The sequence below is a fragment of the Micropterus salmoides genome, unplaced genomic scaffold (genome assembly GCF_014851395.1).
Source record: "Micropterus salmoides isolate LMB-PRFRI ecotype aquatic unplaced genomic scaffold, ASM1485139v1 Ms_hic_scaffold_2, whole genome shotgun sequence".
Lineage (NCBI taxonomy): Eukaryota > Metazoa > Chordata > Actinopteri > Centrarchiformes > Centrarchidae > Micropterus > Micropterus salmoides.
Window position 1 is genome coordinate 32,951,312 of NW_024041150.1, and position 15,410 is coordinate 32,966,721.

General features: G+C 40.6%; 1 protein-coding gene across 9 annotated transcripts in view; it reads left to right on the forward strand.

Annotated features, from left to right (window-relative positions):
* Nucleotides 1–1,025: 1,025 nt before the first annotated feature.
* LOC119912170 overlaps nt 1,026–15,410 on the forward strand; it is a 44,152-nt gene continuing 29,767 nt past the window's right edge. For 4 of the 9 annotated variants that reach the window (XM_038731212.1, XM_038731216.1, XM_038731218.1 and 1 more), the window contains exons 1-6: nt 1,026–4,933; nt 7,485–9,025; nt 13,462–13,523; nt 13,632–13,670; nt 13,918–14,112; nt 14,606–15,153. In XM_038731212.1, coding sequence (XP_038587140.1) covers nt 7,805–9,025; nt 13,462–13,523; nt 13,632–13,670; nt 13,918–14,112; nt 14,606–15,153 — 2,065 coding nt within the window. In that variant the 5' untranslated portion in view covers nt 1,026–4,933; nt 7,485–7,804. The remainder of the gene's footprint in view (nt 4,934–7,484; nt 9,026–13,461; nt 13,524–13,631; nt 13,671–13,917; nt 14,113–14,605; nt 15,154–15,410) is intronic. The other 5 variants (XM_038731213.1, XM_038731214.1, XM_038731215.1 and 2 more) reach the window with 5 other exon arrangements.

A 15,410-nucleotide genomic window follows, 5' to 3' on the forward strand; every position in this document is an offset into this window, starting at 1 on the left:
ACTTTAGTTAAAGTCTTTATATTTGTAGGAAGGCAGTTCCACAGATTGGCTCCTTTCACAGAAAAAACATTTTGGGCAAAAGATGTTTCACGAAATGGAACTTTACAGTCTCCACATGTAGCAGCTCTTGTTGATCTGGAGGGTTCAAGCCTGTTCAAAAATTTACAAAGTGGCTCAGGTGCAAGTCCAGTCAAACATTTAAAAACAACTTTATATGTCTAAGATTATCAAAATTAACAAAGTTTAAGATTTTACGTTTACTTAAAATGTAACAGTGATGGAATCGAATGGGCTTTTTATCTCGGTTATAAAGCCTCTCAATAGGCTTTAAGGTAGTTTGGCTGGTCTGGGATCAAACAGTGGTGCAGTACGACAGGTGGGACAGGATCATAGTGTTCAGAAAGACATGAGCACATTCAAATGTTAGACCGCTCCTGATCATTCTGAAACAGTTCATACTGGCCTTCATTTTTCTTGAGATGTTTTTGATATGACTTTTAAAATTTAGCTGAGAATCTAAAATCACTCCTAAATATTTTTCTTGTTCTACCTGATCCATGAGTTCGCCATTCATTTTGATGTTAAGGTCATTTGTTGTCCGAGTGAAAGTATTAGCCTACCTGACTTAAGATTGAGTCTGTGGACAAATATACTGTATAATAATAATGAGGTTAAGGGTTAAAACATGACTGTTAAGACAAATATATTGTCAATACAAACCTACCTCGCCGAAATTAATGCCACATCACAAAATATTAACAAGAATTAAAAAATGATGGTCTGTTCAAAAGAAAAGTGCCTGCACAATAATGAAATACTTTTCACAAACACTTGTCAGTAAGGGCTGCCTGCAGCTATCAATTATTTTCATTATTGACTGATCATCTGCCACAATTCCTGAATCCTAATTTTAATATTAGAATTTGAATAATTACAATAGTTTTTTTTTTTGGATTGATTAATTGGGATCTCACTGGTCATTTCAGCTCTAGTGTAAATTTCTCAATTTATTCTTTATGATTATTGATTCCAATACAAATGCTATGTTTAAATACAACCTCGATCCAGCCAATTGTAGCTTGATGCAAACGAATTCTGCAACCAAAAAACTAAACACAAGATACACATACAAAGCAATCTCAGGGCCAGCTGTTCTCATCTGTAACATCACCAGGTGTGGCCCTCTCTAACTTCAAGAAGCTCTTGAAAACCATATGAAAACTCATCTCTTGCAAACATTTCCTCTAACCCCTTACCTCTAACATGCATTTCCTGCTCTTCTTCTATCTCCTTATAATTGGTTGCACTATTTTGTTAACTCTTACTTCTTTCCCTAGACAGGCTATTTACTCTATTGATGCTGTATACGCGAATAGCTCTTACAGTATTGATGCTTCTTGATCATTGCATGTTGTAAATATAATGGTTTGATATCAGGAACAGTGATTTTAGATGTTGGTATTGACAAAAAAAAATTTGCATGGAAAACTAAACATGAACAAAAAGGGAAACATTGTCACTGAAACACACAACAAAGTTTTATTGGCTTTGAAACGAATGATTATTGGATTATGTGTATCCGATTTCAGATGAACTTCAATCAGCTGCGCTTTTATTCTGAAGGCTGGACACCAACAACGGAAGTTTATCTAATTTCTTTCCTGTTAACAACCCGAAGATGAGTTTTTTTTTATGGTTTAAACGCAACGAAGCTACAAGGTAAGCAACACAAATGCTTTTTATAAAAAGACGAAGCGGAGCTCTACGTAGATATAGTCGCTACAGTTTGTCAACCTGAAACCGTGTTTAACGCTTGTTTGGAAACTTGTCCTCCTGAAGACTTAACATTACCGTTTGCGGTTGCTGGCAGGAACACGCGACACTTGTTTAGGTGAGTTCGTTTCTCTTTGGCTCGCAGACAGTTAGAAAGGCTGTCAGTCTTTCAGATGACTTTGTTTTATTTCTATTTGGCGAAGTCCGTGCATGTCACGAGTAAACCTCCTGTGACATTACCCAGCCCGGGGGGCGTGGTCCTCACTCCTCAACCCTCGGGAATTAAGTTCAGCAGCCAAATTCACAAGTTTAAAGATGAAAATCCGAGTGAATTATCATCGTCGGCGATGAAAATTATATTTGCATATTTGCCAACCTGCAGGCATGTCATAGCCAGTATTTTGAGACTGGTAGCTGTGGTAATTTCTTTCTTACAAAAAAGATTAACACAATGATAATTAGGTAAAATATCCCCAAATCCTTAGAGAACATCTCTATTTGCTTTGGTGCTCATGTGGGCTGCCTATTTGTGCTACCAATCCTCTTAGATAATTTAAGAACAATAAACACTGCAATAATAAGGACGGGAAGCTCCGGCTTCCTCTCGATGCAAGGTGTGAGATTAAACTATTAACACACACATTTATATTCGCTTTCAAAACGTGACATGCCCAAACTTCTGCGCACAGAATCAGTTAAGACATTTTCCTTAGCAAAAAATGAAGGAGCCATCAGGTCATATAGACTATGTTCAAAATAAATATGGATGGATGAGCGATGAAATCAGTCTTTTCTGGGTCATTGTGCTGCTGAATATTTTGGAATGACAAGATTTTCTAATTTCTTTTGCTCTCTAATGCTGCGCCTTCATGTATCAGGATCTTTGAGTGTACAGGAAATGTGATTATTACCAATATATTTCAGTGATACCTCATTAATGACTAATTCATTGATCATTAATGGAAAAATACCTCTTCGTTTTATGTTATTGCAAATAAGAATTACAGTATTGTATTTGTTATTGTTAAGAGCATATTATGTTTTGGTTTAATTCAAAGACTTATTAGGTCTATGTATATTGTCAATAATTTTTATTTATATAAAAATGTATAAGCTAAAGCTTCTCCCTTTTGTTATACTCTATTTTATGCACTGTTCTGCACTTCGAAATTATGGCTAATTGTTTGGATGAACTTGAGAAATGAGTGTTCGAACAAAGAGCAAAAGATACCGCAGTTGTGCACCTGTAGTGGAATTTGCTTACATGGGGTTCATATTCCTAATGTGTGGTTTTGCATATGACAGCCTCTTGCTGAACTTTGAGTGAATCTTTGTACTTCATACATTCTTGCACTCCAAGTCCCTTTTTACATCTACTGTGCAGGCTGCCTGCAGGTTGAGCTATTCTAACCTGAGGTAACCTTAGCGACCCTGCCAAGCTCCTCGATCTCCTTTAATGTTTTCGTGTGTGTACTGGTTTAAGACCTAGCCCAGCACCTCAAGCAGTGCTGAATGCTAGGCCTGAGCAATTTATAAAGACAAGCTTGGATTTAAACTTCATTTCCACCACAATGCTCTATTTTTTTTTGACAGTGAAAGTGATTTAAAGCTAGGACTTTCCACCTAGGCCTCACTATTCTCATGTATCTACTGCAGCGAATATGATTTGTATAAATGGTAAATGGTCTGTATTTGTATAGTGCCTTTCTAGACTTCTGACCACTCAAAGTGCTTTTACACTACGTCACATTCACCTATTCACACACATTCATACAATGAGACTAAATGCTCAGAATGCAAACTAACACAATGTTAGTTCAGTATCTTGCCCAAGGACACTTTGACGTGCAGCCTGGAGGAGCCAGAGATTGAACTGCCGCTCTTCAGATTAACGGGCAACCCGCTCCACCTCCTGAGGTAAAGCCGCCACTACATTATAGCCACCAATGAAAAAAATACATTAAAGAAAGAATATTTTTTGCATGATCACGTCATGCTGAGTTTGATCTCAGTAGAGCAAAATTAGTACCTGCAGCAGGCTCCTGCGTTTTTGTTGCAGCCTCCTACACACTACACATTATGACAAATGAATACTTTTAAACTGTGGCAATCAAACTCTGACAGTACTGTCAAAACACATAAAATAATTGTCAATGAGCCACTGGAAGAGTAGAATACAAGTGGTAATATTCTGCCCACAACGCAATACTGAAGGCATGGACTTAATGATCAGTCATTCTCCTTCCTTTTGTGTATAATGTAGGCTGTAGTAAAATACGAAGCACCCACTCAGACTTCTTTATTTGCCATTAAGTGCTTGACTGCACCATGTTTAACTTACATTGCTGAGCGACCAGTCCAACGTTTTTGCATGTCTAACTGTTAGACAGGTGATACCTTAATGCTGTCTGAAACCCCACTTTCAGATTTGTAAAACCTTTAATATATTTGTGAAAATACTGTAAATTTCCAATTTCACTGCCTTTTTCACATGTTGACCACATTGGATAGGGTCCAGATCAAAAACCACTATAGACCTGTAAAATGTGATTGTCACAGAGAGGCTGAAGTTTCAGGAGATTCAGGGTAATCTAAAGGAGGTTTGGCAAATTAAACTATAAACCGTAACATTGTATGAAAAGTACAAAATATTTTTCATATTTGTCCTAAAACTTATGTCAGAGGTGCTTTCACACATATTTACTGATAAGACTACAAAGGCAATTCATCTTCGGACACCTAAGCAGCTAAATTAAGTAATTAACCAATGCTGTGTTAGGTATGTAATGGGTTTGGAGGTCTTGTGTTTAAGTTATTTTTTTGACTAGATAATAGGGCTCTTTTATATCCGACATTTTGACTTTGATTAGAATGAAAATCACAGGTGCTACTAATAACACTACCAATGGCTTGGGTGTAATCCAGTATCCCAGGTGAGCCAGCAGGCACAATACCAGTGTTCACATCAACAAACTCATATTATTCTGAAAGATTTGTCACTTATATGACATGTCAGTCTGAACCTTAAACTAGGCCAGATTAAGGCTTTTTATTTCTGCTGTCGCAGGGCCGGCCCTGGCCAATTTGCTGCCCTAGGCAAGATTTCACCTGATGCCCCTGGATTTTTGTTCATAAACTTACACAGAAACAAACTGCACAGGTTTGTCTTGTTTTTCTTTATTTTGAAAATATTTTGGAAACACAAACACACAACGTATTATAGATACAATATAAATATGTATATATTATATTATGTTATTGCAGAAAAAACTATATTACAGAAACCTTGCTTTCCTTTGCTTTCCTTGCCTTTCTTACAGCATATGTAACATTCCAAAAATTATAAATAAGACCATTGCACAAAAAATAAATAACTATTCTATTCTTGAGCCATTGTAGATCTCAGGTAGTTTTTAAATCAGTTTGAGCTTAGAGAAGCTCCTTTCAGCAGCAGCGACTGTCACAGGTAGAGTGGCAGAGATTCTCAGAGCGACCCACATATTGGGGAAAATTTCCATCAGCTTCTTCTCGTGCAGGAAAGTCAGGAGCTCAATGTTTGTCATAATTTTTGATGGCAGATGTGGAAAGTTGTGCATTTCTAATACAAGTTTCAATTCAAATTAGCGAACGTTACAGGCATCGTGATCGTCGAACTAACTTAATGCAACACAGATAAACTGATCACACATCATTACCTACCTCTGTCTTTTTCGCGTTTTTCTTCCTCTTCTCTTCTTTTTTTCTTCCCTGGGCACCAGATGGTTTCGGTCTTTTTGACATAATGACAACTTGTCAGTGTCAGTGAATTCGGCCATCCGTCACTCACAATCACACACAGGTAACGGATGGGGTTTTTTTCAGCAGAGCGGGGGCGATGGAGATTGATGCGTCACTCAGTCAGACCGGGGGGATCGGGGATTCAGGAGTCCCCCGGGATTCACGATCGCTTTTTTTAATCCATAATATTTTAGTTGTATTAGTAATAAAAAAATTATTAAAAAAATAATTTGGGCGCACGGGCGCCCCAAGGGGTGGGCGGCGCCCTTAGCATTTGCCTATTCCGCCTATGCCCAGGGCCGGCCCTGTGCTGTCAGGTTAATAATGGCTAAATGTGTTGTCAGTACAGTCATTAAGATAACAGAGAAAGACACACTTATTTTGTTTTCATAGTTTTAAGGATTCTATTACACTGTGAGGAGATTTGCTGCTTTGTACCTGTCGTGCCAGACTCTGACCTTGGATACATTGTTTGGGATAAATAACATTTTTATCTGTGTTTATTCTTTGCAAGAAATGGTTTTCTCTGTGTTATCGCATGTAGGTAAAAGGGCGGGAAAGTTTTATTGGGTCCTTGGAAAGTTTTGGAATGTAATAGCTAGTGTGGGTATTCATTTTTGTAAAACACATGAAAATCTTTTCATGATTCTTGGACCTGTTATAGGTTTGTGAGGTTTTCGGTCTCCTTTTGCCAGTTAAATTGTGTAACTTTTTTTATTTTATATTTTAATTGCCATTATTTTTAAAACTCCAACCCTAGCCCGGACCTGGCCCACGGTGTTCAAGCCCTAGCCCAGCCCCAGCCTGACAACGTCTGCAATATTTTCAGCCTGAGCCCGGGACAGACACCAATATCACTTTAACCTCTCTCTCTGACACATGCTCTCTGATGCATACTCTCTCTGATGTGTGCGCTCTCTGATACACACAAACACACATGGTACTAAGAGGTAAACTAATTAAAGGCCTCAAACATAACTGTCAATGCCACCGACAATCACACTCTGCGCGTATATAGGCTCAATGAAAGTAGTTTGATCCAAGCCTGAAAAAAAAAAAACAAAAAAAAACAAAGGTCTGAGCCCTGGCTGTCAGTGTGTCAGGCCCTATAGGGACCCGACGGGCTTACAGAACTGTAATTGTTTTGAGGCAATTACATTGTAAATCATTTGAATCCTGACAGTGATTCAGTCTAATTCTATTTGATTACACTATCTAAGCTCCAGTAAACTGTGATTTAGAACCACATTGGATCTTCAATCTTATTTGAACTGTTATTCACTACTAGCATTCAGCAATAAGTTTTCAGGAGCGTCTGAATCTTCCATTATGAGTTTTTTAACCTGCAGTGTGAAACATTTGTCTGCCATACTGAGTTGCTGCTGTAGTTACAGATGTTTGCTCCCACCTTCAGCTCTGGCAAACCAATCATTGCTGGGTGGTAAAACACATCACACACAAAAATGCCGCCACAGACACCAGATTTAAAAATTCTGGTAGACTGCGAATACAGAGAGATTTACCTTGCGGTGATAGGCTTAATCAGAATTGTGTGAGCTTGTTTGGCAAAGGCTTGAATGTAACGGATGTTCATTTACATGCAAAAGTCCTTTTTTTTCTTTTTATTTTGCAAGGTGCTTTGTCTGACTGTTGTTACCTCATTTGTTTCCCCATCAGCGATGAGCATGGAAAGGAAATATGTAACTTTGTGTCTGTTGTGGGTTTTTCCTGTTAACCGTGACTGTGCTTAGTAGATTTTTCCTCCTCTCTTCTTTCTTGCCAATGAAGACCAGAAAGTGAAATGGATGGAATGAATGTGTATCCAACATTAAGCACCAGAGTGGACAACTCAATACAAGACCTTCCAGATGATTGATTTTCCAGTCCCATTTTATAACCTTCCTTCCTTTGTTTTTGTTTTTTTTACTTTTCAGCTTTGCATTGTCATCGGAGCATTGTGCTCCTTCTCCTGCTCCAGGGCCCCTAACGAGCCCTCCACTTAGAGGACTCCCAGGGAGCTCACTCCTGATTGGCCAGCAGAGTGTCTCCTTGTGGCTGGCTCAACTAAAAGCTTAAAACCCAGCTAGCACAGAGCGCACAAACAACGCTGTCAGTATTAGCAGCCAAGCCCCAACCTGGACAGCCAACTCCAACACACCTGCTGCCTACACCCCTCCCTGACTGCCCCAGCCATCAATGTCCTTAATCTAACCCATATGCCTCTGGGAACCAAAGTTCAACCCAGGGACACAATATGCAGTCCATTCCAGTGTTCGGTGATTATGACTGTGCAGAGCCAAACAAACTTACAGAGTCTAGTCGACCCAAGCACACTTCTGAATCAGCTGCTAACATCCTTCTACGCTATGGACTTGAAAAAGAGGACTTGGACCATCTCATGTTTTACCCTGAAGACCAGCTCACTCCTGATAACCTGCCGTTCATCTTGCGGCAAATCCGCATTCAGAAGGCCAAGAGTGCTACATCAGCAGTTCAGTCAGTACCCTATCCTGAACCCCAACCCACCAGAAGTGTGAGTGGAATGGACAGTCACAGTTTGAGTAGTTCTAGAGGGGCAGGGATGAGCCAGGAGGAAATGTCAACGACTGCTCTCCAGCCGAGTAAAGTGACTGAATATGGACCTACGGGCAAATATAATGGAGGGGTTGGGGATGAGATTGGAAGGACCGGTGACAGTAGAGCTAACAGTGGTGGGAGTGGAAGTATCTTTAGACACAGTCAAGAACCACTGCAAAATATAACAACAGAGGTGGAAAGTACTGCTTTGGGCTCTTCATGTGAGCAGGCAAGTTCTGTTACCAGTCTCAGTTCTTCGTACAGTTCAGTACTGAGCTCTGTGGCTCCCCCAAGAAATGATCCGGACAAACAATTGCAGACCCAACCAAACCAGACCCAAACAATCCTCAGCTTTTCCTCACTGCTAAAGAAAGACACAGACATCAGAGTTCTCAAGACTGAAGACTCCAAACCCGGTCCTTCAAACGAACCAGTGGCAGACCGCCAGTCAGTGTTGAAAACTGGCAGTGATCGCACCAGTGGAATTAAGGATCAGAGTAAAACTCAAGGTCAAGATTCAACAGTTGCTGAGGAGATGAAAAAGCAACAGACCCAGCAGACGCAGAGGCAGCCATCATTGCAGACGGGGCAGGAGATCAGGCCTCCAGTTTTTCCTGCTGCAAAATCAGTTCCCCCTGACCCTCTCATCCCCAGCATCACTGATGGCTCACAGGCCATGCAATGTCCGGTGTTTATCCCTACGCAAGGTCCTCCAGCTCTGCCTCAGCCAATCCCGGATCACATGACGCTGCTGACTTCCAACAGACAGCCTCCAGCAAAGGTGGCAGTCTCCAAGGCTCTGCCATCGCTGGCCATGATACATGACTATGTGGCGGTCTGGCCGAAAATCTTTCCACATACCTGTTCTCTGTGTAACAAAGACTTTCATCATATGAAGGTAAGTGAAAGATGCACTTTGTTCTCTCTGCCATTAGGGAAATGTGGGTTGTTTATTTCAAGATCTAAAATTGTTGTTCTTTTTGATTATAAAATAATTTAAAAAACAGATATTCACTTCATTTTATTTTGTGGAGAAGTTCATAAAGTTTAAGGGCAATACATTTCAGCCTATTTGAAAGGACTTAAATAAAATAGTAAAATAGTCTTTAAATTTAAATGGATCAGCAATTACTATGAAATGCTAGCAAGAAGTCTGCCACCACATATAAGCTATGCACAATTTTGCAAAAACAAGCTTGGATTGCAAACTTTGGGAGAGATTGTTTAACACTGTTAATTGATTTTGATGTACTCAAAATTATTAGTTAAATAAGGACGCCAGTCACAGTTGTTTATCTGTAATTAAGAAAAGATCACAGTGTGTCATTGGTGTTCAACAGCCAGCACCCACCTGCATTATTGCAGAATCCGCAGTTGCATAGGGCCCTGTGAATGCTTATCCATAAAGGGGCTATATCTAATTTTTACTGAAATTAATTTACGTTTTTATTGCTCATTTGTGAATAGGTTGTAACTTCAAATAAAAATGAACAAGTTGCCAGCTTTCTTCCGATGTGAAGAAATCGGGTTGGATTTTCCGCACAATCCATTAGTTAGGCTGTGACGTTCTTGCACGCTCCCAAGCCTCTTGCTTACAGATTTGGTACTATATACAAAACAACACCACAGCTAATGAAAGGGAGTCTGTTAACACAGACGATGATGTCAGTCTCCCAGCACAACACACAAACTCCTCCAGGAGCTGGAGCCCATCAGGCCAAACGATAATCAGATCGATGTCGGGCAAAAACATGGTCAATATCGAAAATGCATTTGAGTCATAGAGAGACCTCCGTTTTGTTTTGGACATGAAAACCGACCCAGATTTGTCTTTCATCCTGTTGGACAGGGAAACAGGCAAAGCACGTGAAATATATTGTGATTTTGTATATTTGTTGGTTGAAGTTAGATTACGTCGACCTATTGCTAACGTTATCCGTTGCAAAATACTATAATTATATCTCTTTCCACATTACTGCACGGACGCAATCCATATTATTATCCTGTGTACCACTGGTATTATGTCAAAGTGTTGATTTTAGCCTGCAAGGAATTATGTAACGGTACAACACAATTATGGAGCGATCTGTTTATACCAGTAGTGATGCAATGAAGGGGCAGCCAGCTAGATTATTATGGATCAGTTGTTGTTTGCTTCGTAACGTTCAATCAGAGGTATTGTTATTTTACTGGTACTCAGGTACACAGCTTCTTCACCAGTCTGAGTTGACATAATTTCATGAACGCACATAATATACAGTAATGCAACATAACGGTGCAGGACAACAACACAGTGGAAGACCCAATCAGTAAGTTATAGTTATGTTACTTAAAACAGTTTAACTGTTATTATAATAATAATAATAATATAAGCACCTTTCAGAACACTCAAGGTCACCTCACAAGACAAAATAAAACAACAGTATAGGAATAAATCAATAAAATTAACAGCAATTACAGTGCATAAAATCAGGGAACATTAACAATTGAAAACAAAAGATTGCTGTCACCATATGAACAGTGATCATGCTGGATATGCCAATTTCAAAAGATGTGTTTTCAGGCGGGATTCAAAGAGGAAAAGTGAGTCAATGTTACGGATATCTGGTGGAAGAGAGTTCCAGAGATGAGGGGCAGAGCAGCTGTAAGGCTCTAAACCCCATGGAGTTCAAACGAGCAGGAGGTGTAGTGAGGTGAATAAAAGATGACCTAAGAGTACGGGTGGGAGTGTTGATATGAAGAAGGTCAGTGAGATACAGATGAGCGAGGTTGTGAATGACCTTGAAGGCGAGGAGCTGAGTCTTGAAATCTATGTGGTGTTCAACTGGGAGCCAATGAAGCTGCTGAAGGACAGGAGTGATATGATTAATAGAAGGGGTTGTGGTGATGATACGGGCAGCAGAGTTCTGAACCACAAGAAAATTACAATAATCAATGCGGGATGTAACCAGTGTGTGAACGGGAATGGCTGTACTAGTAGATGAGCGAGACGGTCGGAGGAGATTAATGTTACGTAAATGGAAGTTACAATGAAGTGCATGGAAAAGTTCCACGTCAGGCTGATAAAAATGTTACTGTAACATTGCAGTGCTCGCTTATTAGTATGAGCATGTTTCTGGGACCCAGAATGGAGGGGCCCCTCCTCAAAGGATAATTCACGTCAAGCAAATCAGCATGCAGCCATACCAAAGTGTACCCTGCTTCTGCTGAATGACCGAATCTAAGCAGATTTGGGCTTGGCTACTACCTGGATGAAGACCTCCTGGGAAAACTAAGCTACTGGAAGAGGTATTGGTGGACCAGTAGGGGTCAGTCCTTCTCTGACCCTAGTAAGATCCCAGCAGTGCAGTGATGGGGACACTGCGCTGTAGGAGATGCAACGTTAAACAGAGGTCATGCCTCAGTGAGGTCATTAAAGATCCCATGACAGAGGTATCATGGCAAAATTCCCAACCTAGCTTTCTCCATCTGGACAGCCAATCATCCCCCAGAGTAATTGGCTCAATGTTTCCCTCCCTCTCCAGCTCAAGCTGATGGTGAGAGTTCCGGCGCAAAATGGCTGCCATGCATCACCCAGGTGCCACACATTGGTGGTGGTTGAGGAGTCCTCCCCACTCCATTTTTGAAGCGCTTTGAGTTTCTATGCTATAGCGAAGATGTAATGCATCATCGATGTCTCTGTTGGTAACCGACTGCATCACCTGAGAGGACACAGATAGGCGTGCATGTGTCTGCATAGAGTATTAGAATAATGCCATATACAGTATAACATTCAGATTATTGCAAAAATGATCCAATTGTCAGTCTGCTGCTGAGTGTTTGCTGGGGGGTTTTCTACCAGCATGTGTTGAGTCAGGACAGAACAGACCCAAACGCAACACTCAGGATTAAACAGGTTTTATTAAAGGGACAATGGGCTGAGGGAGTGGAGGTAAAGGGGAGGTGAACGCCAGGGAACACGGGAACGGAGGACCAAGGAGTAGAGGAGGCCCGGGAGAACTGACCGGAGGAGCAATGACGATCAAGCGGAGATGGCGTGGAGAACCGGGGTTGAAATACTGGTAGAGATGGAGTTGATTGCTGGCAGGTTCGGCAGGCAGAGGAGGCTGCTGATGAGGTGCAGGTGTGGATCGTCAGCTGGGCTCAGGAGCAGAGAGAGAGAGAGGGAGAGCACATACAGGGGAAAACGGAATGGTAGGAAAGAAAAAAAAAAAAAAGGAGAAATAAACAGGACAATCATTGTCAGCCGGGCTGCCACCACGACAAACATGCCTGTCATCAAGAGCTGTTAGCACCTTTATTTTTCATTGATAGTTTAGAAACCTTGACCTTGAGGATGTTGCTGAGATTTCTGATCTAAGGTCTGAGAGTGTAATTGTTAATTAACATATATTGAATGAAGGCATGTTTACTACCAGTGGCTAGTGCATCAGAGAATGATTGAAGGCTGTTTTCCTTTTGTCTCTGTTTTTTTGGCTTTTGTCCCACAGTGTATATTCAGTTTTGATTAAACAAGTCAGTGTATCTTTTTTCACATTATTGGAGCTTTTAGCAAAGCATTTTGTTGCACTTAAATTCATTTTATATGTAACAGTAGTATATCACTTTTTTTGTAATATTATTATGGAGCCAAGATCCCCTTTTGTGTAATTTTAGGTATTTTTGTTTCCCAAAAAGGAATTCCAGTTACTACAATACTAGGAACCCAAAGCCACCAGCAACAATCATACTCATGAACCACACAATCATCAGAGACAAACCTGATTTCACATTTTTTCTAATTTAAAAAAAGACAAGTCTCCTCCTCTCCTCAATTTCCACATCTTCCTGCCTCTACTCCACAGAGTATGTGTTTTTGTCCTGATACATACTTAACAGCATCCTCTGCTGAGATTACCTTCATCAAACCTCTGGAAACTGTACGACGCACATAAAACTTAAAACCCAGCACTATTAAGAAACAGAGAAGAACTCCTCTATTTGTTATAGTTCATGAAAAAGACTTGTTGCCATTGAAATTAAGTTTACTATAAAGTCAAACACATTTACTTCAGTTAATGTCTCAGCTCCTCAGTTGTTTTTAGATGACTGTGGCGGCTGAAGATTTAAAAACATTTTGCCTTTGTAGACCCAAGCTGTGACTTGTACAAGAGCAGAGAAGTTGAATTGGACACTTAGACTGGAAAGACTCCACAGACCAACAAGGGGACACAAACTTTGACTCAAGACTTAAGGCTGCTGTAATGTTGAATAAAATTTGTGCTGTTAGACACAAAATGGCAGTTGAGTTGTGATAATAATCATATCTGAATGCTGTGTGTCTGTTCTGACTAGGATTGGCTCTCCCACCAGAGCACCAGCCTTCACCTTGAGAACTGCAAACTCCTGCGAAAACAGTCAGTGTTTATATTTAAAATAAAGTTATTGTTAATTTGAGCACTTTTTCTGAATGCTTGTGATGAATATCCATCAGGGATGCACCAAAACACAGTTTTTCCCCACAGATACCCAGATTGGAATGGTGGGATAGCACTCGGGCCAAGGTGAATTTCTTTAACTGGGCAGGCACTGTGCAATTTCATTGGTCTTGCATGTTGTGTTAACTCACAATTGGTCTGAGGTGTTCAATTTGGTACTGTAGCAGACTAAAATGTGTCCGAATCCGAACAGTGTCTGCCTGGCTGTAGTTTTCAGACACATAGCATATACACCACTCATGAACCATTCATTTTTACACATTGTGCTTTCCCATCATTCACCAATGCGTTTCTCGTTCATTGTTCTCTTCAGGACTGCAGGTAAGGATGTCAAGCCCTCAGCATCAACTTCTGCAAAGACTTCCCAACATCGTCTACATAAAACAAGGCATGGAAGCAGCTCACGTTCCCGTTCGTCCAGCCCCCGTCGCCCCCATGGCTCAGAGGTTAGAAGGGAGAAATGCAGCAGCCAAGCACGATCGTCGCACAGCTCCAGATCCAATCGCAGGTCTGTCAGACAAATACTGATATGCACAATAACATGGATAATGGATGAACAGATTCCTTTCACCACCAGATTGTGAAATTACCAAATATGTTCCTTCGGACCATTAAAAGAATTATAAGCATCAACATTTATTTTAGCGTCTTTGTTTGATTGCCATTTTATGCATTATGTTTTTGAGTTGTCTGTCTATCTTTCCATCCGTATGTCCCATTTTTGTGAACTTGACATCTCAGGAAAACCTTAATGGAATTTCTGAAATTGGGGACAAATGTCCGCTTGGTTCAAAGTTTGGTTGTCAAGATCACTGTGACCTCAATTACTGAAGAACTGATGACCATATTTCACAGTTGGTTGGACACTGAATAGCCTGTGTATGGATGTAAACTGCAACTTGGCTGGTTGGTGAAGGCATACAAGCACAGGGCGGTAATTCTAGTTTAAATTCTCATTAGATTAATTGAGATATAAATGATTTAATCTGTACTTTCATCAGGTCCCGGTCTCGTTCTCACTCTCCATGCTATGACCGGCAAACCTCTTCCTGCTATCGGTCATGTTTAGGGAGCCCTGAGAGACAATTGTTGCCAAGGAGGAGAGACAAGAAATGGTCCACACCAAGGAAGAATGACGAGCAACGATCCTCTCCAAGGAAGAGCTGTGAGAGACATTCTCCACCAAGGAGGAGAGACGAGAGAAGATCACCACCAAGGAGGAGTGAGGAGAGACAGTCGGCATCAAGTGATGAGAAACAATTGCCGCCAAGGAGGAGTGACAAGAAATGTTCACCAAGGAGAAATGATGAGAGACAATCTTCTTCCAGGAAAAGCAAAGAGAGACAATTTACGCCAAGGAAGAGTGAGAAGAGATGGTCGCCACCAAGGAGGAGCAACAACAGATGGTTCCTGCCAAGGAGAAGTGACAATAGACGATGGCCACAAAGGAGGAGCCGTGAGAGGCGATCGTCCACAGAAGAATCATCCCCTAAACGAAAGAAGTCGAGCAGTGCAGAGAGACTGGCTAAGAAACTACTGGAAACATCAGGTTTGAGAAATTGCAAACATTTTAAGGCCTCTGAGAGTTCAGTAAAGACCATGTTTAAAGAAATCAGGAAATGTTCACATTTGAGAAAATGTAAGCAGAGAATTTTTGAATTTTCTCATTTGTCTCATTAATTTGCAATTAATTTTCTGACGTTTGACTAAAGGATAAATCAATATTTGCCAAAATTGTTTGGCAACATAAAGTTTAATAAATTCAAGTTTTAAGTTAAATAATTTGAACATACTGTACATGTAGAT